The 27,805-nt window shown below is 45.3% G+C and overlaps 1 protein-coding gene across 1 annotated transcript in view; it reads right to left on the bottom strand.

Moving 5' to 3' along the window:
• Nucleotides 1–1,419: 1,419 nt before the first annotated feature.
• Nucleotides 1,420–27,805, bottom strand: part of LOC132392150 (coagulation factor VII-like) — a 369,356-nt gene continuing 342,970 nt past the window's right edge. The window contains exons 3-8 of the mRNA XM_059966000.1: nt 25,995–26,019; nt 13,781–13,894; nt 5,196–5,336; nt 4,361–4,476; nt 2,680–2,800; nt 1,420–2,048 (exon numbers count right to left, since the gene is read on the bottom strand). Coding sequence (XP_059821983.1) covers nt 1,420–2,048; nt 2,680–2,800; nt 4,361–4,476; nt 5,196–5,336; nt 13,781–13,894; nt 25,995–26,019 — 1,146 coding nt within the window. The remainder of the gene's footprint in view (nt 2,049–2,679; nt 2,801–4,360; nt 4,477–5,195; nt 5,337–13,780; nt 13,895–25,994; nt 26,020–27,805) is intronic.

A 27,805-nucleotide genomic window follows, 5' to 3' on the forward strand; every position in this document is an offset into this window, starting at 1 on the left:
GTATATGGACAGGAAAGGAATGGAGGGTCATGGGCTGAGTGCAGGTCGGTGGGACTAGGTGAGAGTAAGCGTTCGGCACAGACTAGAAGGGCTGAGTTGGCCTGTTTCCATGCTGTAATTGTTATATGGTTATATAAAGAACATTCCCCTCATGTTCCCCTTAAAAAGTCACCTTTCACCCTTATCCCATGATCTTTAGTTTTAGTCTCGCCACACCTCAATGGAAAAAGCCTGCTTGCATTTATCCTATCTATGCCCTTCATAATATTGTATATCTTTATCAAATCTCCACTCATTCCCCTACTTTCCAGAAAATGAAGTCCTAACCTATTCAACCTATCTCTATAACTCAGACCTGGCAACATCCATATGAATTTTCTGTGTATTCTTTCAATTTATTGATATAATTCGTGTGGGTAGGTGACCAAAACTACACACAACACTCCAAAATATGACTCACCAATGTTTTATCAAACTTCAACATAACATCCCAACTTCTGTGCTCTACATTGTGATTTATGAAAACCAATGTCCCAAAAGAGTTCTATATGGCCCCGTCCACCTATGTCACCACCTTAAAGGAATTATGTATCTGTATTCCCAGATCCCTCTGTTCTACTGCGCTCCTCAGTGCCCTACCATTTACCTTGATTTGTCCTCTCAAAGTTCAACACTTCAGACTTGTCTGCATTAAATTCCATCTGTTATTTTTCAGCCCATTTTTACTGGAAGTCCAGATCCCACTGCAAACTTAGCTAGCCTTCCGCGCTGACCACTACACCCATAATCTTGGAGTCATCAGCTAATTTGCTGATCCAGTTAACCACATTATCATCCAGATCACTGATATAGATGACAAACAACCATGCTCTGGATCCTGCGGCACAGCGCTAGTTACAGGCCTCTAGTCGCGGAGGAAACCACATACTCTTCTCCCGCTCTCTGGCTTCTGCCACAAAGCCAATGGTGTATCATCCACTGGTTTAAAGGGTTCAATTATTGGATGTCCTGCTGGAATGAATTATTGGGTTGGCATCAGGAAGTGGAAATCGCTGGGGCATGACTGGGATCCACCTGGAGATGGTCAAATTACCTGATTCATCCATCCCTTTCCTCCACATGAGACCCTCTGAAGAGGCAAAACCCTGCTTCTGGATTGCTACAATGCTCTTGGTTGGCTCCAAAAAATAAATTCACTTTCTCAGCGCTGAGAAAACAAAGGACTATGGAATTGAATTTCTGGACATTACCTAATCAGTGTTGCGATTAGAACCTACGGAAAGCAGTTCAGGACATTTGTACAATTTGTTAAATTAAAAATTTAATAAACTGATTCAGGATTTTACTAGTGATGTAGAAATAACACAATTGAATATTTAACATCAAGATCTTTATTTCTCAGAAACTATATGTCCCTTACTAGTTTATGAAACTAACATGAGAAATATTTGCCATTGGTTCTGATGATTCTGTAAGATTCACAAAACTTGTACTGAGTGTCAGATTTGCGGGATTCAGGAACTGCCTTATCCAGTGGAAGTACTTGTGAATTTTGGTGTAGATTCCATACTTGCTCTCACGGGCACACCCTTCTCCCCAACTAACTATTCCTGTCAAAAACCAGGTGCCTTTGTACTTTGTGACGTGTGGTCCCCCACTGTCTCCCTTGCAAGTGTCTTTTGATGCCTCGAAATACCCAGCACAGAACATGTTATCGGTAATGGTATAATCGGTGGTCTGCTGGCACTCAGATGTCCAGACAATTGGCACCTGAAGGATTTGCAGTGTGTTAGCTATCAGCCCACCTTCAAATTGCCTTCCCCATCCAGACACAGTGGAAAAGTGAATTTGTGTTAACTCCCGCATAGCAAAGTCTGGCTTAGGTAAACAGATAGGAACTGCATAGTCATTCAGAGTAATGGGCACATCGAGCTTCAACATTGCAATATCATTGTCAACAGTCTTAGGGTTGTAGTTCTGATGATTGATCATTTCCGACACATTCCTTTTCTGCTCTGTCCCTTCTTCTTCATTCAGCACATGTTCCCCTTCAGAGAAGAGTAAAGGTGAATTCAATTAGGCTCTCTTATCAAATCAATCCATTTGCCTTGTGCTGGCCAACGGTAAATTAACATTAGTTTCCTCGGTCCATCTGTTCAATGTTATTCCAAAACTCCATCAGATGATCACATTCAATAATGAGCCTGCTTGGAATTGGCAAATTCTAATCCCACGCATTTTCATCAAACCCGTAAGATTCTATACCCTGGGGGCAATTTACAGTGCCTGACAAAGCAGGCATTAATCACTGGTGAAGACAAGTAAATGTGTGCTGGACAATAAATGTTTTGAAGACCTACTCTGCTGCTGATTTGATGTCCCACAGTGAAACGCCATTGCTTCACCCTCCGCATGCAAAGGAAATCCAGATTCGTATTTGATGGGGGAAGGGGCTGTTAGTACTGTAAACTTGACTTGCAATGGAGGAGATGAGGGGAGAGATTGGTTGATGTGGCGGTTGGGACAGATGAACAGGTGTGGGAGGAGGTGTGAAGTAGCAACCACTTGAATGGGGATGAGAGGGATAATAAATCAGCCATGATCAAATGGTGGAGCAGACTTGATGAGGCAGAATGGCTTAAACTTGCTCTTTTGTCTTATGGTCTAAGAAAAACATACCTGCTACAATTTGCAGATCCTCCCTCCTCTTGTCATGGGTGCAGTGAGCAGCAGTGAGAACCCACTGAGGAGCAATTAACACGGCACCACACAAAAATTCTCCTTTATAAGTTAAAAAAATCTGTTCAAAAATACAGACCAGAATCAGATAAAGCACTCTAGTGCTCAGATACTGTACAAGCATTTAATAGTATAAATACCCAATTAAGTTGAGGGGTATAAAAACAAACAGAATGGGGTACCTACACCCTATCGAGGACTACATAGATTTATATACACAATGAGAATATGTACAAAGATTTAGAAGTTGGAACCTTCATATTGTGTTCGATTCTGAAAGGTAGTAATGCTTCCAACTGTTTCAGTAAATCTGGAGACATGTGTCAGAGCAAGAAAAGCAGGAGTCTCCTTTTTCACTGGTTGGAGCCAAAATCTGAGGCTAAATACCATCAGGATGCCAACCTTGTGCAATTGGATCCCCAATTTCCTCACCCGCAGACTCCAGTCAGTTCAGATTAGCAACAACATCAGCACAGGAGCTCCACACGGCTGTGTGTGTTGCCCCTTGCTCTGCTCACTTTTCATTTATGACTGTGAGGCCAAGCACACTCCAATGCCATATTTATGTTTGCTGATGTCATTGGCGAAATAAACGGTGGTGACAAATTAGCATTTAGGAGAGAGATTGAAAATCTGGCTGAGTGGCCAGACAACAACCTCTCACTCAATGTCAGCAAGACCAAGGAGCTGATTATTGACTTCGGGAGGAGGAAACCAGAGATCCACAAGCCTGTCCTCATGAGAGAGAGCAGAGATGGAGAGGGTCAGCACCTTTAAGTTCTTCAGTTTTTTATCATTGCAGAAGACCTGTCACACACAGAAGTGCAATTATGAAGAAAGCATGGCAGCACCTGACTTCATTAGGAGTTTGCAAAGTTCGGCATGAAATCTAAATCTTTGACAAACGTCTTTAGGTGTGGGGTGGAGAGTGTATGGACTGGCTGCATCACAGCCTGGTATGGGAACACCAATGCCCTTGACAGAAGAATCTTATGAAAAGTAGTGGATACAGCCCAGTCCATCACAGGTAAAGCCCTCCCCACCATTGAGCAAATCTGCATGGAGCACTGTCACAGAAAAGCAGCATCCATCATCCGGGATTCCCACCTCCTAGAATATGCTCTCTGCTCACTATCAGGAAGAAAGTACAGGAGCTTCCTGGTTCAGGAACAGTTATTATTCCTCAACTATCAGGCTATGAACTACTGGGGATAACCTCATTCACTGAACTGTCCCCCACAACCCATGTACTTTGTTTGTTTGTCTGTCTGTCTTTTGCACATTGGTTGTCAGTCTGTCCTGTTGAATGCAGTTTTATTATATTTATATATTGGTTTTATTATATTTCTTGGACCTACTGAGTATGGCTGCAAGAATCTCAGGGTAATATATATACTTTGACAATAAATTAACTTTGACCTTTGAGGAGGAAGTCGTGTGTGTAGCATGTAGATTGAGCGCTGAAGCCCAATCAAGAGTAGTTGGGTCAGTTGTGCAAGGGAGCAGAGGAGAAGAGACTTTGATTGTTTGATACCTGCAGCTTTACTAGCCATGACTAGTGACACCAGTGAATTGTCAGGGGCACTGCAGTTATGGCCAGAATCCAATTATTGGTGTTTACCTGCCATGGGGATTCTCCTTTGACAGCATTTTCCCCATCCACAATTCTACCCAAGTGGTCAGGTGCTTCAGCCTCCGTCCCATTCATCCGGGGCGCTTTCCCACATGGGTATTGCACTATTGAAAAAATAAATCATTTCTTTTTTTCATTAAGTAAATGTTGCACCAACAGATTTGTTTTGATTCAGGTTATCTCCAACTAAGACTTTTGATCTATGGCAGTGATAGGGTCAGATAGCAGAAAGCTAATGTGTCCATGTGTCTTATGGATCAACTGCTCAATCAAGTGCAGCTGAGATTTCTGCTCTTACTGACATTAGTCAGCTCCGCACCCCAGTATGGGATGGGAGCTAACTCCTCCAGCTCCACCATTCACCCTCAATCCCTGCCTAACCTTCTTTCCAACAAGGGAAAGTACTGCCCTTTCTTAATTTCTTAACCTTTCAGAATCTACCATCCTCACATAGCCTCCTCCTTTTTAGGATGAAGAACCTCAGCACTGCCAATTATTCTTCATTATTAAAGTTTTCAACTCCAAAATCATTCTCATGACACTATCATGGGGTCCTCAACTATACATGGTTTTCTAACTGACCTAACTAAGAGCCTCTCTGCTCTTGCATTGATTGCTAAAGGAATATTTTACTTTATCTTTCCTTATCTTCCTTTCCCTTTGCTATCAGCTCTCTATAGACCTACTGGTTCTGTTTGTGTTCCTGATGTCTCAAAATGCTGCTGTCAGCAGGTTTAGAGATTGGCTCTTCAGCACCTGCTCTTTGTCACCCTGTTCTTGCCAATGTTACAAATCACTTGTCAAATAAAGATGTAGAAATGACCTGTACTTATACACGATACTCCATCTTCTGCAAGCCTGTAGTCTTCTGTACAGCTACATTCACGAGATGAATGAGGAAGATCATTGCAGAACTGTTCGCAATATCCATTTTCAAAGATGCATTTAATCTTCCTGATTTTTTCTACAAGCAAGCAAAGTAGGTTATTTTCAGGCAATGGAGATACAAGTGACTACAGATGTTGGATCCTGAAGCAAAATAAACTATAGGAACTCAAAGGGTCAGGCAGCATGTATGGTGGGAGATGGAGTGTTGATGCTTCAGGTTGAGGCCCTTCACTAGGATTACTCTTCTCTCTGGTCCCCCACTAGTTAATTCCCACTGTTCTCTCCAATTAGGCCTTCACCTGACTTTCGGCCTGTACTCTGTCTGTCCAGCTCCCATGCTGCTCTCTCAAAGACTGATCAGCAATAACAAAGCTATTGGGATCAGGAAGGCAAGCAGGGCTAAGCTCAAATTATACCAGCTATGCCCTCAGTGAACAGTGTAGCAGATCACAGGGTAACATGTTCATATCCTAAACATGATCCCTCTTGTCCAAAACTAGAGGAATTTACACAGAAGCATTAGTTATTGTCCCTTTAAATGTCATCTGCCAAGGGTTGTCCAGAGGCATTTAAGGTCGCCAAAATGGAGTCCATATGGACCTTGTTCAGAAAGCTGATCAGAATTTTATAAGGATTTTATGAGGCTTGAAATTTTAGAGGGTGGAACATGACATGGTAAGACCTTTAAGAATGACACAAATAGAGATGGGAGATAACTACACATAGCAATTTCTACCATAAATAGGAAAATTCTAATGGTTATGAATTTATGAGGTATTTGAGGGACCCTAAAGTCAGCAAAACCATCGAGACTGCTAATGTAACTAATGTAAATCTCTGATAATTCAAAGACTAGGCAGTGCTACACTGGATGATTCTCCACTCTACTGAATGCTACTCCATATTAATACTCCAACCATTTTTTCAGACAAGTCATAAAACATGGCAGCACAGAAATAGACACTTTATCCCATCCTCAGTGCCAAAATATAAATCAGCCTAGTTGCATTGATCTGCATTCAGACTATAGCCCTCCAACGCCCCTTCCATCCATGTACCTACCTGAATTACTCTTCAATGTTGAAATCAAACCTGCATCCACCACTTCCACTGGAAGTTCATTCCACACTCTCACAACCCTCTGAGTGAAGAAGCTCCCTCTCATGGTCCCCTTAAACAATTTACCTTTCACCTTTAACCCATGACCTCCACTTCAAGTCTCATCCAACCTCAGTGGAAAAAGCCTGCTTTCATTTACCCTATCTATACCCCTCATAATTTTGTATATCTCCCCTCAATCTTCTATGGTTTAGGGAATAAAGGCATAACTATTCAATTTTTCCTTATAACTCAGGTCATCCAGCCCTGGCAACATCCTTGTAAGTTTTCCCTGCACGCTTTCAACCTTATTTACATCTTTCCTGTAGGTAGGTGACCAAAACTCTACACAATACTCCAGATTAGGCCGCAACCATATCAACATAACATCCTATCTCCTGTACTCAATACTTTGATTTATGAAGGCTGATGAGCCAGAAGTTTTCTCTATGACCCTACCTACCTATGACACATCTTTTAATGAATTATGGATCTGTATTTCAAGATCCCTTTGTTCTACCACAACCTTCAATGCCCTCCCATTCACTGTGTAAGTCCAACCCTGCTTGGTCCTACTGAAGTGCAACACTTGCCTGCATTAGGTTCCATCTGCCATTTTTCAGCCCATTTTCCAGCTGGTCCAGATACTACTGCAAGCTTTGATAGTCTTCCTTGCTGCCACCAATCTTGGTATCATCTGCAAATTTGCTGATCCAGTTAACTGCTTTATCATCCAGATGGTTGGTATAGATGACAAACAACAATCGACCCAGCACTGATCTCTGAGGCACATCTCTAGTCGCAGTCTCCAGTCAGAGAGGCAACCATCTACTACAACTCTTGGGCTTCTCCTGTGAAGCCAATGACCAATCCAATTTACTATCTCATGTTGGATACCAAGTGACTGAATCTTCTTGACCAATTTTCCTATGTGGAACTTTGCTGAAGGCCTTGCTCAAGTTCATGCAGACAACATCTACTTGCCTTCATAAACTATCCTGGTAACTTCCTTGAAAAACTGTATAAGATTGGTTAGACATGACCTACCACACCATGTAGACACATTGACTATCCCAAATCAGTCCCTGTCTATCCAAATACTAATGTACCTGTTCCTTTAGAATACCTTCCAATAACTCACCCACTACTGATGAAGGCTCACCAACTTATAATTTTGTGACTTATTCTTGGAGCCGTTATTAAACAACTGAACAAACTTGCTACCCTCCTATCCTCTATGGTTAAGGGCATTTTAAATAGCTCTGCTAAGGTCCCTGAAATTTCTGCACTAACCTGCCTCAAGGTCGGAGGGAATCCACCCTAATTTTCCTCAAAACAGCAAAACCTCCTCCTTCTCTCTAATCTGCATATGGTTCTGACTTTGCTGCTGTTTTGCCTGACTTCTTAGTCCATCTCCAGAGTCAATACAGATGCAAAATATCCATTCAAGATCTCCCCATCTCTTTTGGCTCCACGCATGGATGACCATTCTGATCTTCCAAGGGACCAGCTTTGTTCCTTGCCATCTTTTGCATCTTAATATATCTGTAGAAGCCCTTGGGATCTCCTCCACCTTGTCTGCTAGAGCAACGTCGTACCTTCTGTTAGCCTCCTGATTTCCTTTTAAGTCTTCTCATGCATTTCTTATACTTCACAAGTAGCCAACTTGTTCCTACCTGCCTATACCTGATCTGTCAATTTTCTTTTTAATTATTTTGAGTAACAGCATGGAGTAGGCCTTCTGGCCCTTTGAGCATCATTGCCCAGCAACCCCCAACCACCCTGATTTAATCCTGACCTAATCATGGAACAATTGACAATGAGCAATTACTCTATCTAGTATGTCTTTAGAATGTAGGGGAAACTGGAGCACCCAGGGAAAACCTGTGCATTTCACAGACACTCCTAACAGAGGATGCTGGGATTGAACGCTGGACTCCGATACCCTGAACTGTAATAGCATCGCCCTAATCTCTGCACTACTGTGGCTATGCACCTCCTCTTTCTTAACCAGGGCCTCAATATCTCTCGAAAACCAAGGTTCCCTAAACCTTTTATCCTTGCCTTTTATACTGTCAGGAACATACAGACAGACAGACAGACAGGTTTCAAAATTGCACTCTTAAAAGCTTCCCACTTGCTAACTATATCTTTACCAGAAAACAACGTGTCCCAAATCATACTTGCCAGCTCCTTTTTGATACCATCAAAACTGGCCTTTCTCCAGTTGAGAATCTCAACGCAAGGACCAGACCTATCCTTCTCCATAATTATCTTGAAACTAATGTCATTATGATCACTGGATGCAAAGTGTTCCCTTACACAAACTTCTGTCACCTGTCCTGTCTCATTCCCAAATAGGAGATCTAGTTTCTCTTTAAACAAAATAAACCTAATTTATAATGAAGAATTATTTCTAATAATAAACCATTCAATTCTTATTCATTCTTTACTTTCATAGTCAATGCTTTCTGAACTGTTCACACCTGCATTCATACATGTCAACAGCATTGCTGGCTGTCACTCGTGTGGCACTCCGGGGTGGTATAACGCTACAATAATAATTGGTGGGCTTCCTCCCCCAGTCTGGCTGCTCCCTCTCTGGTTGAGGGAGAACTCTTCTCTGTGGTCCTTCCCATCGAGCCCTTGCGGCAGCTGCACCAAGTTTCAGAGTGTCCCTCAGCACGACCTCCTGCTGCCTGGAAAATGCCAGTCAGCAGCATTTCTCCATGAACATCTCAATGTGCTGGCAGATCAAGTAGTTTCAGGCAAACCAAAGAGATGATGAACTGCCAGCAGCACTTGCTGTTTGTCTCCGTGGGAACAACCCAAGATCAGACAGTTTTCTATCGCGCAACTCCTCGGGAGCAACTGCAACATTACTAATGCCTCCAGAATCTCTTCTGCTACCTCGCTAAGTACCCTGGGGAGTAGTTCTTCTGGTCCAGCTGACTTATCAACCTTCAGACCTTTCAGCTTAGCAACTGCAACTGTACACACTTCTGTTCCCTGACTCTCTCGGACTTCCAGCTGGGGTCTTCCCCAGTGAAGACTGAGGTCAAATATTTATTCAATTTGTCTGCCATCTCCTTGCTCCCCCATTACTATCTCTCCTACATCATCTTCTGATTGTCTCTGAAAGAACTTTCTGTGTCCTCTTTGATATTATTAGCTAGCTTACCTTCATGTTTAATCTTTTTGCACCTTGTGGTGTTTTTTTAGTTGCTTTCTGTTGTCTTTGACTTCCCTTGCAGCCACTATTGTGTCATACTGCATTTAGAATACCTCTTCTTGGGAAGTACCTATCCTGCGCCTTCCAGTTTTCTCCCAGAAACTCCAGGCATTGCTGCTCTGCCATCATCGCTGCTAGTCTCCTCTTCCAATCAACTTTGCAAGCTCCTCTGATACATTTGACTTGAGCTTCTTGCTCTCACATTGCAGGGTGAATTTGATCATATTATGATCACAGCCTCCTAAGGGCTCCTTTACCTGATCAAATCCAGATCATTACACATCACCCAATCCAGAATTCCTGATCCCAGAGTGGGCTCAACCAGCAGCTACTCTGAAAAGCCATCTCACAGGCATTGTACAAATTCTCTCTGTGATCCAAAATCAGCACCAATCTGAATTTCCAAACCTACCTGCACATTGAAATACCCCATGACTACCGTAACATTGCCCCTTTGACATGCATTTTCTGTCCCCCATTATAACTTATAGCCCACATCCTGGCTACTGTTTGGATGCCTGTATCTAACTCCCATCGGCGTCTTTTTACCCTTACAGTTCCTTAACTCTATCCACACGGATTCTAACTTTCCATCCTATGTCACTTCTTTCTAAGGATTCGTTTTCATTTTTTACCTACTGAACCACACCTCCCCTCTATCCACCTGCCTGTCCTTTTGGTAGAATGCGTATCCTTGAATGTTAAGCTCCCAGTTATAATCTTTCAGCCATGACTTAGTGATGCTTAGAAAGAAAGAAAAAATAAGCAAAAAAAAAACTACCTACAGCCTTTGTCTCTCCTTGCAGAAGCCTCTATGAGATGCTACATGTAGTACAATAAATTCTTCAGCAAATCACATGGAACTAAAAGGAGTGTGGGGAATTTTCTCCTATTGAGTTTAAAAGTAACAATATCAGCTTCAGGGCATCCAAACACCCAGGCACTGGATTATTAAGATTTTTACAATAGAATGGGAATCACTAACCATTACCAAAAGCCAACAGTGCATGGACATCAGTACCTGAACTACAATTTAGGTGCCTGCTCTCTTCCCCAGTCCAGACTGAAGTAATTTCAGAAAGGTTATGGAGGATCTGAGGAACATCAGCAGTGGGAAAAGAGTAGAGCAACTGTGTTTATTCTCCCTGGAGAGCAAAAGGTTAAAATGAGGCAGGCTTTCAAGATTATGAAATGTCTTTGCAGAGTAAACAGAGGAGCAACTGTTCCCATTTGCAAATGTCAGTGACCAGCAGTGCATGAGCTGCTTTTCAACTGGGAGGTTAGAATGATCCAGACTGTGCTCTCTGAAAAGGCAGATGAAGGTCCCATGTTGTGATGCAGAAACTAGCTATTCAGTCTGCTCAAACCATACATCTCTCAAAGCAATTCCAACCACACCCCCTCCAGCTTATGAGTAACATCTATAACCCACGATTCTCGACCACCCACACCAGTCATAGAACAAACCTGCGCACCTTTGGGATGTGGGAGAAACCAACACATCCATGGGAAACACAATGTCACGGGACACAGTCAGCACCAGAAGTCAGGATTGAGTCTGAGTTTCTAGAGCTGTGACTCTAGCACTAACTTTCAAAAGAGAACGGGATTAATACCTGGGAAAAAGAAATTACAATGCTCTTGGAAAAGGCTGGAGATGGTTAGTTAGGGATCAACCATGGGCCAAATGATTGTGCCAAACTGTATAATTCTGAAATTGCATGAGTATTTGTCTTGTGTTGGTTATAATGCTCCAGAATCCTTAAGATAAAGGAGCTGTGAAGCCATGTTGCAATACTGCTGTAATTCACTGGAAGGGTGAAAATTCTGAGGAGCGGAGTAATTCAGATCCTGAACATCATTCCAAGCACGTGACAAGAATTGGGAGAAAGCAGTCTGAGGATAAGAGAAGTACCAGAAGTAATGGGAGCCCATCCCAAACAATACAAGAGTTCAGACGGAAAAAGGGAATCTGTGTCTATGAGATAATAAAATGGACTGAGGAATAGAGAGTGCAGGATGTACTGCACTTGATCAGCTCCCACCTCAGAGGCTGTGGAAAATCAGGGGTTATGACGCAGGAGGTAACATTTTAGTGTGGATAGAAGATTGGTTAACAGGAAACAGAGTTCACATACAGGCAGACCCCAGGTTCATTAGGAATCCGTTCCTGAGAATTGTTCGTATCCTGAATAGCTCGCAAGTCAGAATGAAGAATAGCAGTGTGTGGGTGAGAATCACAGAAACACTGGGATGGGAGACTGAGCAGGCATGGGAACCCTGGCCCCACTAACAAAACACTCCCACCTCTGCTCAGTTTGGGGTGGGGAGATCCACTTGTCAGCAGATGAAGGCAGCCCCACCATAGCTGGCCGAGTCTGTAAACCTAGGAGAACCGACACATGGGTCTTCCTCGCCTTGGCAAAATATGCTGCACTGTTTTATAAATTACTTGGATTAAGGCACCAAAGGTATAGTTGCTAAATTTGCTGATGGTACAAACATAGGTATAAAAGTTAGCTATGAAGAGAACATGAGGGAGATAAAAAGGAACATAAATAGCAGGAGTCTTTGAAACATGGAGCAGAACAACGAGAACAAAGAACAATACAGCACATTACAGGCCCTTCGGCCCATAATGCTGTACCAACCCTTAAACCCTGCCTCCCATACAACCCTCCATCTTAAATTCCTCCATATACCTGTCTAGTAGTCTCTTCAACTTCACTAGTGTATCTGCCTCCAACACTGACTCAGGCAGTGCATTCCACACACCAACCACTCTCTGAGTGAAAAACCTTCCTCTAATATCCCCCTTGAACTTCCCTCCCCTTACCTTAAAGCCATGTCCTCTGGTATTGAGCAGTGGTGCCCTGGGGAAGAAGCGCTGGCTGCGCACTCTGTCTATTCCTCTTAATATCTTGTATACCTCTATCATGCCTCCTCTCATCCTCCTTCTCTCCAGAGAGTAAAATCCTAGCATCCTTAATCTCTGATCATAAACCATACTCTCTAAACCAGGCAGCATCCTGGTAAATCTCCTCTGTACCCTTTCCAGTGCTTCCACATCCTTCCTATAGTGAGGCGACCAGAACTGAACGAGGTGAATTTATCTTCTCTCAGATGCTCGAGGAATTTTGCAACTCTCTTTCTTAAAGCACAGAGGAAGCAGAGCCTGAATATTGCTAAGGCAGAAGTAAATAGGTTGTTGATAACTTAGTGGGTGGAAGCTTCTGGCGTTAGGTGGGAATGAAGTTAAAGTCAGATTCACCAAGATCCTATTGAAAGGCAAAGAACCAAGATGATGACTTTTGGCCTGAATTTGTATGCTCTGGCTGGCTACAGTGATGTCTGTAAGATCTTTGGGACTGAGAGAAGACATGTATCGAAATGAAACACTGGATAAGTGAAAGGCAGGATGGATGAGTGATGAAGGCATGAAGGGATGGGTAGGTAGAGAGGAAATATTTGTCAAAGATGGGTGGGAAGTGTGATAAATGCAATGTTGAAGGGGAGGGTGAAGCAACAAAGAAAGGATGGGATGAAGAAAAAGAAAAGTTTTAGTATGAATAAAGAAACTTCAATGGGGTTAGTCAGTAGGATTTAGAAAATTATAAGTAGACCGGCCCCATTTTCCTGCTTTCTACCCTTTACTAATCAAGAACCTGACAACTTTAAATATATCCAATGGCTTGTCTGCTTTAACTCTACCCAATGACTTGGCCCCCCCCACAGCCATCTGCAGCAATAGATTTCATGGATTCACCACTACCTGGCTAAAGAAATTCTTCCTCTTCTCTATCTCTAATCTGAAGCTGTGCTCTTTGGTTCCAGACTCTCCCACTATTGGAAAAGCTCTCTCTGTGTCCACTCTATCTAGGTCTTTCAATATTCAGTAAGTTTCAATGAAATTCCCCCCTTACTCTTCTAAACCTTAGCCCAGAACCATCAGACACACCTCAAACATTAACCCCCTCATCTTTTATCTATTATGACCCCATTATTGTATTTTCTGGCTTCAGCAGCTTGCTTTTCATTTGGCTAAATCCTGACATGGTGAACTTTGGCAGAAAGATATACACATTTAGCTGAAGCTAAATAGTGAATTTGAAGTAGGAGCAATTTTCAAACGTGGAAAAAAAAGCCTGGCTTGTTTTTATTTGGCTGCTTCTATAAGATATTTTTCTTACCTGTTTCACAATTCCAGCCTTCAAAGTTCTCTGTACACCAGCACTGGTAACTTTTCAACTGGTCATGACACATTCCACCGTTTTGGCACGGGTTTGACGCACATTGATTGCCATCTGCAGGTGACAATCGTTAAAACAAGTCTCTGGTTTCAACAAAGTAACAAATCAATAGTATATGAAAATACTTGAATCACAGATATTGTGAACACAGCTTTGAAAAATTGCGATTAAATCAAAGTAGCAAGAAAGCATTTGTGATTTTTACATCGTTGTTTAATCCCATTCAGTGATTTCAGATTGCACAGTCTCTGCTGTGTTTACCAGAACCCTCAGGCATTCTATTCCCACTGACAAGTCTCCATTTCCATCCTCGGGCAAATTAACGTAATGGTAATTAAAGTAAAGAATGGGAGTTTGAGAGTTTAGCCTCTGAGAGGTTTCTTAACAACAGAACAGGAGCCATCCTTGAGTGTTCTCAAGCTTTTAAAATCTTGTTCAATGGAAGAGGGTGAAGAAAAAGTAAGGAGAGGGCGGGTTCCTTGATTATGTTGGATATTTTCTCAAGTAGTTGGTGTTGTAGACAGTCAGTGGAGGCAGGCTGGTCTGAGTGATATGCTGGGCTGCATTCTCAACTCTAGAGTTTGGCCCTATGAACACATAGGCTTCCCCTCACATGATAAAGGTTTGGTAGGTTAATCGGCCAAAATGGATTTCCCTTAGTATGTAGGTGAGTGGTAGAGTGGATTAAAGACATGCAGCACAGAAACAATCCTTTCAGTTCACCACCCTACTTCCAGAGGATCTTCAGAGACCCCATATCACAAGACCATAAAGCAATAATACATAGGAGCAGAATTAGGTCATTTGGCCCATCGATTCTGCTCCAACACTCCATCATGTTTTAGGGATCCATTTCCCCCTCAAGGCCATTCTCCTGCTTTCTCCCTGGAACTTTCACAGCCTGACTAATCAAGAATCCATCAATCTCCACCTTAAATATATCCAATGACCTGGACTCCAGAGCCACTTGTGGGAACAAATTCCACAGATTCACTACCCTCAGGCTAAGGAAATTCCTCCTCATCTCTGTTCTACATGGACAGCCCTTTATTCTGAAGTTGTGCCCTCTGGTCCTAGACTCCCCCACTGTAGGAACCGTCCTCTCCACATCCATTCTATCTAGGCATTTCAATATTCTATAGCTTTCAGTAACATCTTGCCTCATTCTTTTAAATGCCAGCAAATACAGGCCCTGAGCCATCGCAGCGCCCATAAAAAGTATTCATCCTCCCTTGGAAGTTTTCATGTTTTAGTGTTTTACAACATTGAATAACAGTGGATTTAATTTGGCTTTTTTGACACTGATCAACAGGAAAAGACTCTTCAGTGTCAAAGAGATGTAAGTTAATTACAAATATAAAACATAAAAGAATTGATTGCATAAGTATTCACCTCCCTTTAATACAACAGACCAAATCAACACTAGTGCAGCTAATTCATTTTAGAAGTCACATTATTAGTTAAAGCAGGCAGTGGAAAAGGCAAATGGTATGTTGGCATTCATAGCAAAAGGATTTGAGTACAGGAGCAGGGAGGTTCTACTGCAGTTGTACAAGGCCTTGGTTAGACCGCACCTAGAATATTGTGTGCAGTTTTGGTCCCCTAATCTGAGGAAAGACATTCTTGCCTTAGAGGGAGTACAGAGAAGGTTCACCAGATTGATTCCTGGGATGGCAGGACTTTCATATGAAGAAAGACTGGATCGACTAGGCTTATACTCACTGGAATTTAGAAGATTGAGGGGGGATCTTATTGAAACGTATAAAATTCTAAAGGGATTGGACAGGCTAGATGCAGGAAGATTGTTTCTGATGTTGGGGAAGTCCAGAATGAGGGGTCACAGTTTCAGGATAAAGGGGAAGCCTTTTAGGACCGAGATGAGGAAAATCTTCTTCACACAGAGAGTGGTGAATCTGTGGAATTCTCTGCCACAGGAAACAGTTGAGGCCGGTTCATTGGCTATATTTAAGAGGAAGTTAGATATGGCCCTTGTGGCTGAAGGGATCGGGGGTATGGAGAGAAAGCAGCTACAGGGTTCTGAGTTGGATGATCAGCCATGATCATACTGAATGGCGGTGCAGGCTCGAAGGGCCGAATGGCCTACTCCTGCACCTATTTTCTATGTTTCTATGTTTCTAAATGAAGATGTGTTTTTGGAGACCTGTGTGCAGTCAAGGTGTTTCAATTGATTGTAGTAAAAATACACCTGTATCTGGAAGGTCCAACTGCTGGTGAGTCAGAATCCTGGCAAAAACAACACCATGGAGACAAAATAACACTCCAAGCAACTCTGCAAAAAGGTTATTGAAAAGCACAAGTCTGGAGACGGGTACAAGAAAATCTCCAAGTCACTGAATATCCCCAGGAATACCATTTCAGTATCAAGAAACCAGGCATTCTTTCTTTCTTTCTTTCTTTCTTTCTTTCTTTCTTTCTTTCTTTCTTTCTTTCTTTTTCTATAGGGCAGTTAGGGGGGGGAGGGGATAAGGGGAGGGGGTAAGGGTTATATATATTGTTTTTTCATACTTTGTAATCATTTAAAAATGCAATAAAAAAAGTTTAAAAAAAAAGAAATGTAAATATGTCACGGCTGTAGATCTGCCTGGAGCAAGATGTCGTCAAAACCTGAGTGTCTGTGCAAAGGGACTGGTGAGGGAGGCCACCAAGAGGCCTATGACAACTCTGGAGGAGTTGTGTGCTTCAGTGGCTGAGATGGGAGAGACTGTGCAAACAATGGCTGTTGCCCGGGTGCTTCACCAGTCACAGCTTTATGGGAGTGGCAAAGAGAAAGCCACTGTTGAAAAAACTCACATGAAATTTCAGCTGGAGTTTGCCAGCAGGCATGTGGGAGACTCTGAACAAAGGTTCTATGGTCTGATGAAACCAAAATTGAGCATTTTGGCCATCAAATTAAGTGCTAAGTTTGGCATAAGCCAAACACCAGACATCATCAAAAACAGACCATCCATACCGTGAAGCATGGTGGTGGCTGCATCACACTGTGGGGATGCTTCACGGCGTCACGCTGCGGGGATGTTTCACCCCATCACCCTGCGGGAATGTTTCACCCCATCACCCTGCGGGGATGTTTCACTGCATCACACTGTGGGGATGTTTCACCCCATCACCCTGCGGGGATGCTTCACGGCGTCACGCTGCGGGGATGTTTCACCCCATCACCCTGCGGGGATGTTTCACTGCATCACACTGTGGGGATGTTTCACCCCATCACCCTGCGGGGATGCTTCACGGCGTCACGCTGCGGGAATGTTTCACCCCATCACCCTGCGGGGATGTTTCACTGCATCACACTGTGGGGATGTTTCACTCCATCACCCTGCGGGGATGTTTCACTGCATCACGCTGCGGGGATGTTTCACTCCATCACGCTGCGGGGATGTTTCACTCCATCACCCTGCGGGGATGTTTCACTGCATCACCCTGCGGGGATGTTTCACTCCATCACCCTGCGGGGATGTTTCACTCCATCACCCTGCGGGGATGTTTCACCCCATCACCCTGCGGGGATGCTTCACCCCATCACCCTGCGGGGATGCTTCACCCCATCACCCTGCGGGGATGTTTCACCCCATCACCCTGCGGGGATGTTTCACCCCATCACCCTGCGGGGATGTTTCACCCCATCACCCTGCGGGGATGTTTCACCCCATCACCCTGCGGGGATGTTTCACCGCATCACCCTGCGGGGATGTTTCACCCCGTCACCCTGCGGGGATGCTTCACGGCGTCACGCTGCGGGGATGTTTCACCCCATCACCCTGCGGGGATGTTTCACCGCATCACCCTGCGGGGATGCTTCACCCCATCACCCTGCGGGGATGCTTCACCCCATCACCCTGCGGGGATGCTTCACCCCATCACCCTGCGGGGATGCTTCACTCCATCACCCTGCGGGGATGCTTCACTCCATCACCCTGCGGGGATGCTTCACCCCATCACCCTGCGGGGATGCTTCACCCCATCACCCTGCGGGGATGCTTCACTCGATCACCCTGCGGGGATGCTTCACCCCATCACCCTGCGGGGATGCTTCACTCGATCACCCTGCGGGGATGCTTCACTCCATCACGCTGCGGGGATGCTTCACTCCATCACCCTGCGGGGATGCTTCACTCCATCACCCTGCGGGGATGCTTCACTCCATCACCCTGCGGGGATGCTTCACCGCATCACCCTGCGGGGATGCTTCACCGCATCACCCTGCGGGGATGCTTCACCCCATCACCCTGCGGGGATGCTTCACCCCATCACCCTGCGGGGATGCTTCACCCCATCACCCTGCGGGGATGCTTCACCCCATCACCCTGCGGGGATGCTTCACCGCATCACCCTGCGGGGATGCTTCACCCCATCACCCTGCGGGGACGCTTCACCGCATCACGCTGCGGGGACGCTTCACCGCATCACCCTGCGGGGACGCTTCACCGCATCACCCTGCGGGGACGTTTCACCGCATCACCCTGCGGGGACGTTTCACCGCATCACCCTGCGGGGACGTTTCACCGCATCACCCTGCGGGGACGCTTCACGGCATCACCCTGCGGGGATGCTTCACCCCATCACGCTGCGGGGATGCTTCACTGCATCACCCTGCGGGGACGCTTCACTGCATCACCCTGCGGGGACGTTTCACTGCATCACCCTGCGGGGATGCTTCACTGCATCACCCTGCGGGGACGTTTCACTGCATCACCCTGCGGGGACGTTTCACTGCATCACCCTGCGGGGACGTTTCACTGCATCACCCTGCGGGGATGCTTCACGGCATCAGGCTGTGGGGATGCTTCACTGGAGCAGACCCTGGAAGGCGTGTGGAGGTAGAGGGTTAAATGAATGCAGCAAAATACAGGGACATCCTGGAGGAAAACCTGATGCAGTCTGCAGGAGAACTGATTTGGGAGCAGTTTTCCAGCAAGATGACTCCAAGCATAAAGCCAAAGCTACACTTGGCTGGCTTAAAACCAACAAAGTTAACGTCCTGGAGTGGTCAAGTCAGAGTCCAGACCTCAATCCAATTGAGAATTTGTGAACAGCATTTTAAGTCCAGCCACTCACAATTCCCATGCAATCCAACAGAGTGTAAGTGGTTTTGTAAAGAATGGGGGGAAATTGCAGTGTCCAGATATACAAAGCTGATAGAGACCTATCCACACAGACTCAAGGCTGTAATTGCTGCCAAAGGTGCCTCTACTAAGTACTGACTTGAAGGAAGGGGGAGGGGTGAATACTGGTGTAATCAATTATCTTGTGTTTTATATTTTTTATTAATTTCGATCACTTTGACACAAAAGTGTCTTTTTCTGTTAATCAGAATAAAAAAAAGCCAAATTAAATTCATCTTAATTCAATGTTGTAAAACAATAAAACAAAAACTTCCAGGGGGGTGAATACTTTTCCAAGGCACTGTAAATGATCCCCATATGATAAGTCTTTCAGACAGACAGACAGACAGATATACTTTATCAATCCTGAGGGAAATTGGGTTTTGTTACAGTCACACCAACCAAGAATAGTGAAGAAATATAGCAATATAAAACCATAAGTAATTAAATAATAATAAGTCAATCATGCCAATTGGAAATAAGTCTAGGACCAGCCTATTGGCTCAGGGTGTCTGACACTCCGAGGGAGGAGTTGTAAAGTTTGATGGCCACAGGCAGGAATGACTTCCTATGACGCTCAGTGTTACATCTCGGTGGAATGAGTCTCTGGCTGAATGTACTCCTGTGCCTAACCAGTACATTATGGAGTGGATGGGAGTCATTGTCCAAGATGGCATGCAACTTGGACAGCATCCTCTTTTCAGACACCACCGTCAGAGAGTCCAGTTCCACCCCCACAATATCACTGGTCTTACAAATGAGTTTGTTGATTCTGTTGGTGTCTGGTACCCTCAGCCTGCTGCCCCAGCACACAACAGCAAACACGATAGCACTGGCCACCACAAACTCATAGAACATTCTCAGCATCGTCCGGCAGATGTTAAAGGACCTCAGTCTCCTCAGGAAATAGAGGTGGCTCTGACCCTTCTTGTAGACAGCCTCAGTGTTCTTTGACCAGTCCAGTTTATTGTCAATTCGTATCCCCAGGTATTTGCAATCCTCCACCATGTCCACACTGACCCCTTGGATGGAAACAGAGGTCACCGGTGCCTTAGCCCTGCTCAGATCCACCACCAGCTCCTTAGTCTTTTTCACATTAAGCTGCAGATGATTCTGCTCGCACCATGTGACAAAGTTTCCCACCGTCGCCCTGTACTCAGCCTCATCTCCCTTGTTGATGCATCCAACTATGGCAGAGTTTTCATCCCCTCCTTAGAACCTCCTCCAATGTCAGCTCATCTTTTCTTAAATAAGGGGCCCAAAAGTACACATAATACTCCAGGTGAGGTCTCACTAGAGCCTTATGAAGCCTGAACTTTAATAATAATACTAATTACTTTATTGATCCTGGTGAGAAATTCTTTTGCTACAACGGCAACTTTTAAAAACATACTTAGCAGTGTACAGACTTAACTAATAATAAAGTATAAAATAATATACGCAACAATAATATCCCAATGTGCAATACTATGCAATAATAATGTACAAAGCAATAAAACAGACTATTGTACTAAGAACACACACAAAATGCTGGTGGAACACAGCAGGCCAGGCAGCCTCTATAGGGAGAAGTACAGTCGACGTTTCAGGCCGAGACCCTTCGTCAGGACTAACCGAAAGGAAAGATAGTAAGAGATTTGAAAGTAGTGGGGGGAGGGGGAAATGCGAAATGATAGAAGACCGGAGGGGGTGGGATGAAGCTAAGAGCTGGAAAGGTGATTGGCAAAAGTGATACAGAGCTGGAGAAAGGAAAGGATCATGGGACGGGAGGCCTAGGGAGAAAGAAAGGGGGAGGGGAGCACCAGAGGGAGATGGAGAACAGGCAGAGTGATGGGCAGAGAGAGAGAGAGAGAAAAACAACTAAATATGTCAGGGATGGGGTAAGAAGGGGAGGAGGGGCATTAATGGAAGCTAGAGAATTCAATGTTCATGCCATCAGGTTGGAGGCTACCCAGCCGGTATATAAGGTGTTGTTCCTCCAACCTGAGTGTGGCTTCATCTTGACAGTAGAGGAGGCCATGGATAGACATATCAGAATGGGAATGGGATGTGGAATTAAAAAGTGTGGCCACTGGGAGATCCTGCTTTCTCTGGCTGACCGAGCGTAGGTGTTCAGAGAAACGGTCTCCCAGTCTGCGTCGGGTCTCACCAATATATAAAAGGCCACACCGGGAGCACCGGACACAGTATACCACACCAGCCGACTCACAGGTGAAGTGTCGCCTCACCTGGAAGGACTGTCTGGGGCCCTGAATGGTGGTCAGGGAGGAAGTGTAAGGGCAGGTGTAGCACTTGTTCCGTTTACAAGGATAAGTGCCAGGAGGGAGATCGGTGGGAAGGGATGGGGGGGACGAGTGGACAAGGGAGTCGCGTAGGGAGTGATCCCTGCGGAAAGCAGAAGGGGGGGGAGGGAAAGATGTGTTTCGTAGTGGGATCCCGTAGGAGGTGGCGGAAGTTATGGAGAATTATATGTTGGACCTGGAGGCTGGTGGGGTGGTAGGTGAGGACAAGGGGAACCCTATACCGAGTGGAGTGGCAGGTGGATGGGGTGAGGGCAGATCTGCGGGAAATGGGAGAGATGAGTTTGAAAGCAGAGTTGACGGTGGAAGAAGGGAAGCCCTTTTGTTTAAAAAAGGAACATCCTGGAATGAAAAGCCTCATCCCGAGAGCAGATGCGGCAGAGACGGAGGAATTGTGAGGAGGGGATAGCATTTTTGTAAGAGACAGGGTGGGAAGAGGAACCTGGCCCTCTTAAGAACCTTAAGAGGTTCTCATACCTTCTCATACCTGTAGAAGCTCTTAGGATTGTCCTTCACCCTGACTGCCAAATCAACCTCATGTCTTCTTTTAGCCCTCCTGATCTCTTAAGTATTTTTTTGCACTTTTTATACTCCTCAAGCATCTTATTTGCTCCCTGTTTCCTATACATGTCATACATCTCTCTCCTCTTCGTTATCAGAGTTCCAATATCCCTGAGAACCAAGGTTCCTTATTCTTATTCACTTTGCCTTAAATCCTGACAGGAACATACGAACTCTGCACTCTCAAAATTTCTCCTTTGAAGGCCTCCCACTTATCAACGACATCCTTACCAGAGAGCAACCACGCTTTTTAGATCCTTTCTCATTTCTTCAGATTTGGCCTTTTTCCAGTTTAGAACCTCAACCCGAGGACCAAATCTATCTTTATCCGTGAGCAAGTTAAAACTGATGGTGTTCTGATCACTGGAACCTACACACACTTCTGTCACCTGTCCTAACTTGTTTCCCAATAGGAAATCTAATATTGCATCCTCTCTAGTTGATACCTCTATATATTAATTTAGAAAACTTACCTGAACACATTTTACAAACTCTAACCCGTCTAGACCTTTAACAGTATGGAGTCCATATCAATATGTGTAAAATTAAAATCCCCTACTATCACAACTTTATGTTTCCTGCAGTTGTCTGCTATCTGTCTGCAGATTTGCTCCTCCAATTCTTGCTGACTATTGGGTGGTCTATAATACAACCCTATTAATGCGGTCATATTTTTTCTGTTTCTCAGCCCCACCCATATGGCCTCAGTAGACAAGCCCTCTAATCTGTCCTGCCTGAGCACTGCTGTAATATTTTCCCTGACTAGCAATGCCACCCCCCACCCTTCATTCCTCTGCCTCTATCACATATGAAACATCGGAACCGTGGAACATTAAGCTGCCAGTCCTGCCCCTCCTGTAGCTAAGTTTCACTAATGGCTATAATGTCATAATTCCACGTGTCAATCCATACCCTCAGCTCGTCAGCCTTCTCCACAATACTCCTCGCATTGAAATAGACACGCCTCAGAAGATTATTACCACCACACACAACCCGAGGACCTAGATCTTGTTACACGGACGTGGCAGGAAGAACAAACACAAGTACAGGACTCTGACAGGGAGGCAGGATCAGGAGGCAGAATCTCCGTAGTGAGCACAGAATTGAGACCAGGCTGAGTCAGAACTAGGGAGGCTTGATTCACGAAGAGATACGGGGTTGAAGACTTGGAGCAAGGTTCCTCTCTTTCTGAGAGTCGACCAACAATCTGGCAAGGCCTTATCCTCCGGTGGCTAATGGAAACCAGGTGCTGGTGATTGAGAGGAACTGGGAAAGATTGGGAATCAAGTGTGGGGATTAAGGACCTATTAGGGAGGAAAGAGAAAAGGTGGGAAATGCCAGCCAGGACCATGACAGTACCCCCTCCTCAAAGGGAGCCTCCCGGCGATTTTCCAGACTTGTCGGGATGGTCTCAATAGAAGTCCTGGATGACGGAAGGGTCCAGGATAAAGGAGCGGGGAACCCAGGAACTCTCCTCCAGCCCATACCCTTCCCAATCCACCAAGCACTGGAACCCTCTGCCCCTTCGGCGCACATCCAATAGTCATCGGACGGTGAAGGCTGGATGGTTGTCAATGATTCGGGCTGGTGGGGGAGTATCGGGATGTGGACACAAGGGGCTGACCACTTGGGAAACATGGAAGGTAGGGTGGATGCGTAGGGAACTTGGTATCTTCAGTCGGACCGCCGTAGGATTGATAACCCGTTCGACCCTGAATGGTCCTAGGAAGCGAGGAGCGAGATTTCTATGCTCATTCTTCAGCGGAATGTCTTTGGAGGACAGCCATCCCAACTGCTCAGATTGGCACTCCGATGCCGGGGTCCAGTGTCGGTCGGCTGTCTCCTTGTAATGATCTGCTGAACGGGCTAGGGCCGCGCATGTCTCCTCCCAAATCCTGCGGCAGCAGTCAATATGATCACGGATTGATGGTACTGCAATCTCTTCTTCCTGCGCGGGAAACAACGGGGGCTGGTACCCCAGCGAGCACTCGAACAGGGATTTGCCTACGGATGAACTCATGAGGGAGTTGTGGGCGTACTCAACCCATGGGAGTTGGTCACTCCAGGTGTCCGGGTTGCTTTCGGTCACACAATGCAACGTTGCTTCCAGGTTCTGGTTAATCCGCTCCGTCTGTCCATTAGTCTGGGGGTGGAAGCCAGATGATAGGCTGACTGGATGCACCCAAAGCTCGGCAGAATGCTCTCCACACCTTGGGGATGAACTGGGGACCTCGGTCCGAGACGATGTCGGCGGGGATTCTGTGGAGGCGGAAGACGTGGCGGACAAGGAGGTCAGCGGTCTCTTGGGCCGAGGGGAGTTTAGGTAGGAGTACAAAATGCACAGCCTTGGAAAATCTGTCCACCACGGTGAGGATGGTCATATTCCCTCGGGATTTAGGCAGTCCGGTAACAAAGTCCATGTGCGACCATGGGCGGCCACGAACAGGCAGGGGCCGAAGCAATCCTGCAGGAAGCCGATGAGAGGCCTTTCCCCCGAGTACTGCACCCCATTCTATACGGTCAAACCACCCCATTCTATACGGTCAAACCACCCCATTCTATACAGTCAAACCACCCCATTCTATACGGTCAAACCACCCCGATCTATACAGTCAAACCACCCCGATCTATACAGTCAAACCACCCCATTCTATACAGTCAAACCACCCCATTCTATACGGTCAAACCACCCCGATCTATACAGTCAAACCACCCCGTTCTATACGGTCAAACCACCCCGATCTATACAGTCAAACCACCCCATTCTATACAGTCAAACCACCCCATTCTATACGGTCAAACCACCCCGATCTATACAGTCAAACCACCCCGTTCTATACGGTCAAACCACCCCATTCTATACAGTCAAACCACCCCGTTCTATATGGTCAAACCACCCAATCTAGCCTGTTGGACATGATCTACGGTCTTGCTATTTAAAACACATTAACCGACAAAGAACCTTATTGTGCTGGTAACTGCCGCATTAACTGATTTGGTCTCATCCTATCAAAGATATGCCCATTGTTCTACCCGTCCCTTCCTCCACCTGCCCTCATGACAACTAAGTTGTGTTTTTTTTTGCCGACAACACTACTTTGATTGGCCGTATCTCAAATATTAACGAGATGGCCTACAGGCAAGAAGTCATCTCTCTGACACAGTGGTGTCAAGAAAACAACCTCTCCCTCAATGTCACAAAAACAAAGAAGCTGGATGTTGGATTACAGGAGGAATGGAGACGGGCTAACCCCTATTGACATCAGTAGATCTGGGGTTGAGAGTGAACAGCTTCAAGTTCCTCGGCATCCACATCACCGAGGACCTCATGTGGTCTGAACACACCAGCTGGGTGGTGAAAAAGACACAAAACTGCCTCTTGCACCTCAGATGGTTGAGGAAGTTTGGTATAGGTCCCCATATCCTAAGAACCTTCTACAGAGGTACAATTGTGAGTATCCTGACTGGCTGCATCAATGCCTGGTATGGGAACTGTACCTCTCTTAATCGCAGGACTCTGCAGAGAGTGGTGCAGACAGCCCAGTGCATCTGCAGATGTGAACTTCCCATGATTCAGGACTTTTACAAGGACAGGTATGTGAAAAGGGCCCATAGAATCATTGGGGACTCAAGTCACCACAACCACAATCTATTCCAGCTGCTGCCATCCAGGAAGCGGTACCGCAGCATAAAAGCCAGGACCAACAGGCTCCAGGACAGCTTCTTCCACCAGGCCATTGGGCTGATTTGAGTGTACTCTATATTACATTGACTGTTCTATTTATTATAAAATATTATAAATTACTATGATTACACATTGCACATTTAGATGGAGATGTAATGTAAAGAGTTTTACTCATGTATGTGAAGGATGTAAGAAATAAACTCAATTCAATTCAATTCTTTCCCAGTTTTGACAGCAAGTGTTAGCTGTTTATCTCCAGAGATGCTGCAGGACTTATTGAGTATTTCTTGCCTTTTCTGTTAATATTGTATCCTGATGGTTCACAGAGATACTGTGTTCCTGATGGTTCACAGAGGCACAGAGGCTGTGGTACACCACAACAGAGATTTTTGAAAGACCATCCCAAGTTTAGGACAGAAGTGGAGAAATACATTTCACTCTACTGAAAACCACCCAGCAGGTTGTGAAATGTTCTGAGAGCATACCTGTATAGATGGCCCAGAACTCCTCCTGGAAAGAAGAGAAGAAACTAGTTTGTGTAAAATCCCTTAAAACAACACCAACACAAAGTACAGTCAAAAGATAAAGAGATGCTTAAATCAATTCCCAAAAAGTGGTGTTGGGTCATGGCAGAGGTTACACTGTAAAAATCTGTAATAGTAATCAAGTTTGCCCGAAAGTGGCCATTTCATCTCTACTTTCTGAGGAGACTTTAACATCTGCCGGACGATGCTGAGGATGTTCTACGAGTCTGTGGTGGCCAGTGCTATCGTGTTTGCTGTTGTGTACTGGGGCAGCAGGCTGAGGGTAACAGACACCAACAGAATCAACAAACTCATTTGTAAGGCCAGTGATGTTGTGGGGGTGGAACTGGACTCTCTGATGGTGGTGTCTGAAAAGAGGATGCTGTCCAAGTTGCATGCCATCTTGGACAATGTCTCCCATCCGCTCCATAATGTACTGGTTAGGCACAAGAGTACATTCAGCCAGAGACTCATTCCACCGAGATGTAACACTGAGCGTCATAGGAAGTCATTCCTACCTGTGACCATCAAACTTTACAACTCCTCCCTCGGAGTGTCAGACACCCTGAGCCAATAGGCTGGTCCTGGACTTATTTCCACTTGGCATGATTAACTTATTATTATTTAGTTATTTGTGGTTTGATATTGCTATATTTCTACTCTCTTATTGGTTGGTGCGAGAATAGTGTAGAAATATAGCAATATAAAACCATAAATAATTAAACTAGCAAAACCCAATTTCTCTCGGGATCAATAAAGTATGTCTGTCTGTCTGTTCATAAGAAGGGACTGTGGTGGTGGTTGCTTCCCTACTCAGTGTGAAGCAATGTCATTACAGCTTAAAGATAAAAGTTGTTCTATCCTCGGTCACAGGTGACTGCGCTTTCAAGACCAAGCAAACCCAGCAACGGGGGCAAGAAGCCGGTGAGGTAAGTACCTTTACAACACAGCTTGTTAGAGCAAGAACATCCCATAATGTCGCCAGCAGCAGAATGATGATTCAAAATAAGGTTGCCCCCATTCCAATATCCCCATCAGTCCATCTGCAAAGACCTTTCATCCACTGCATTCAGGTTACAATGCCACACCAAACGTCGGCCACAATTAGGACCCAACACCATTCAAAATTGGAAGATCACAACATATTTTTAGAGCTACCCATTTATAAATATTCCTTCCCATCCTTCTACTTTTGTGATTAGTGTCATTGAAAACCACAACAACCCCATTTTTCTGACTGCAAACACCCAGCGACTGTCTCTCTTCCCTCCTTCACCTCTGGGTGGATGTGCAGTAATTGCATGCTCTTAGAATTGGGAGATGTGGCTTCAACTATGGAGAGGGTCAAAGGAAAACGAACAAAAGTGGTGACACAGGACGAGGGGTGTAGGACAGACAGTGGGTTCAGGGACAATCGATGTGGGAGAGTGAAGGGGTTCTGGTACAATTTGTGAGGGAGAGTGAAGGGGTTGAGGTACACTGGGTGATGGAGAGTGAAGGGGTTCGGGTACACTGGGTGAGGGAGAGTGAACGGGTTCGGGTACACTGGGTGAGGGAGAGTGAAGGGGTTCGGGTACACTGGGTGAGGGAGAGTGAAGGGGTTGAGGTACACTGGGTGATGGAGAGTGAAGGGGTTCGGGTACACTGGGTGAGGCAGAGTGACGGGGTTCGGGTACACTGCGTGAGGGAGTGTGAAGCGGTGCAGGTACACTGGGTGAGGGAGAGTGAAGGGGTTCGGGTACACTGGGTGAGGGAGAGTGAAGGGGTTCGGT

The sequence above is a fragment of the Hypanus sabinus genome, chromosome 4 (genome assembly GCF_030144855.1).
Source record: "Hypanus sabinus isolate sHypSab1 chromosome 4, sHypSab1.hap1, whole genome shotgun sequence".
Lineage (NCBI taxonomy): Eukaryota > Metazoa > Chordata > Chondrichthyes > Myliobatiformes > Dasyatidae > Hypanus > Hypanus sabinus.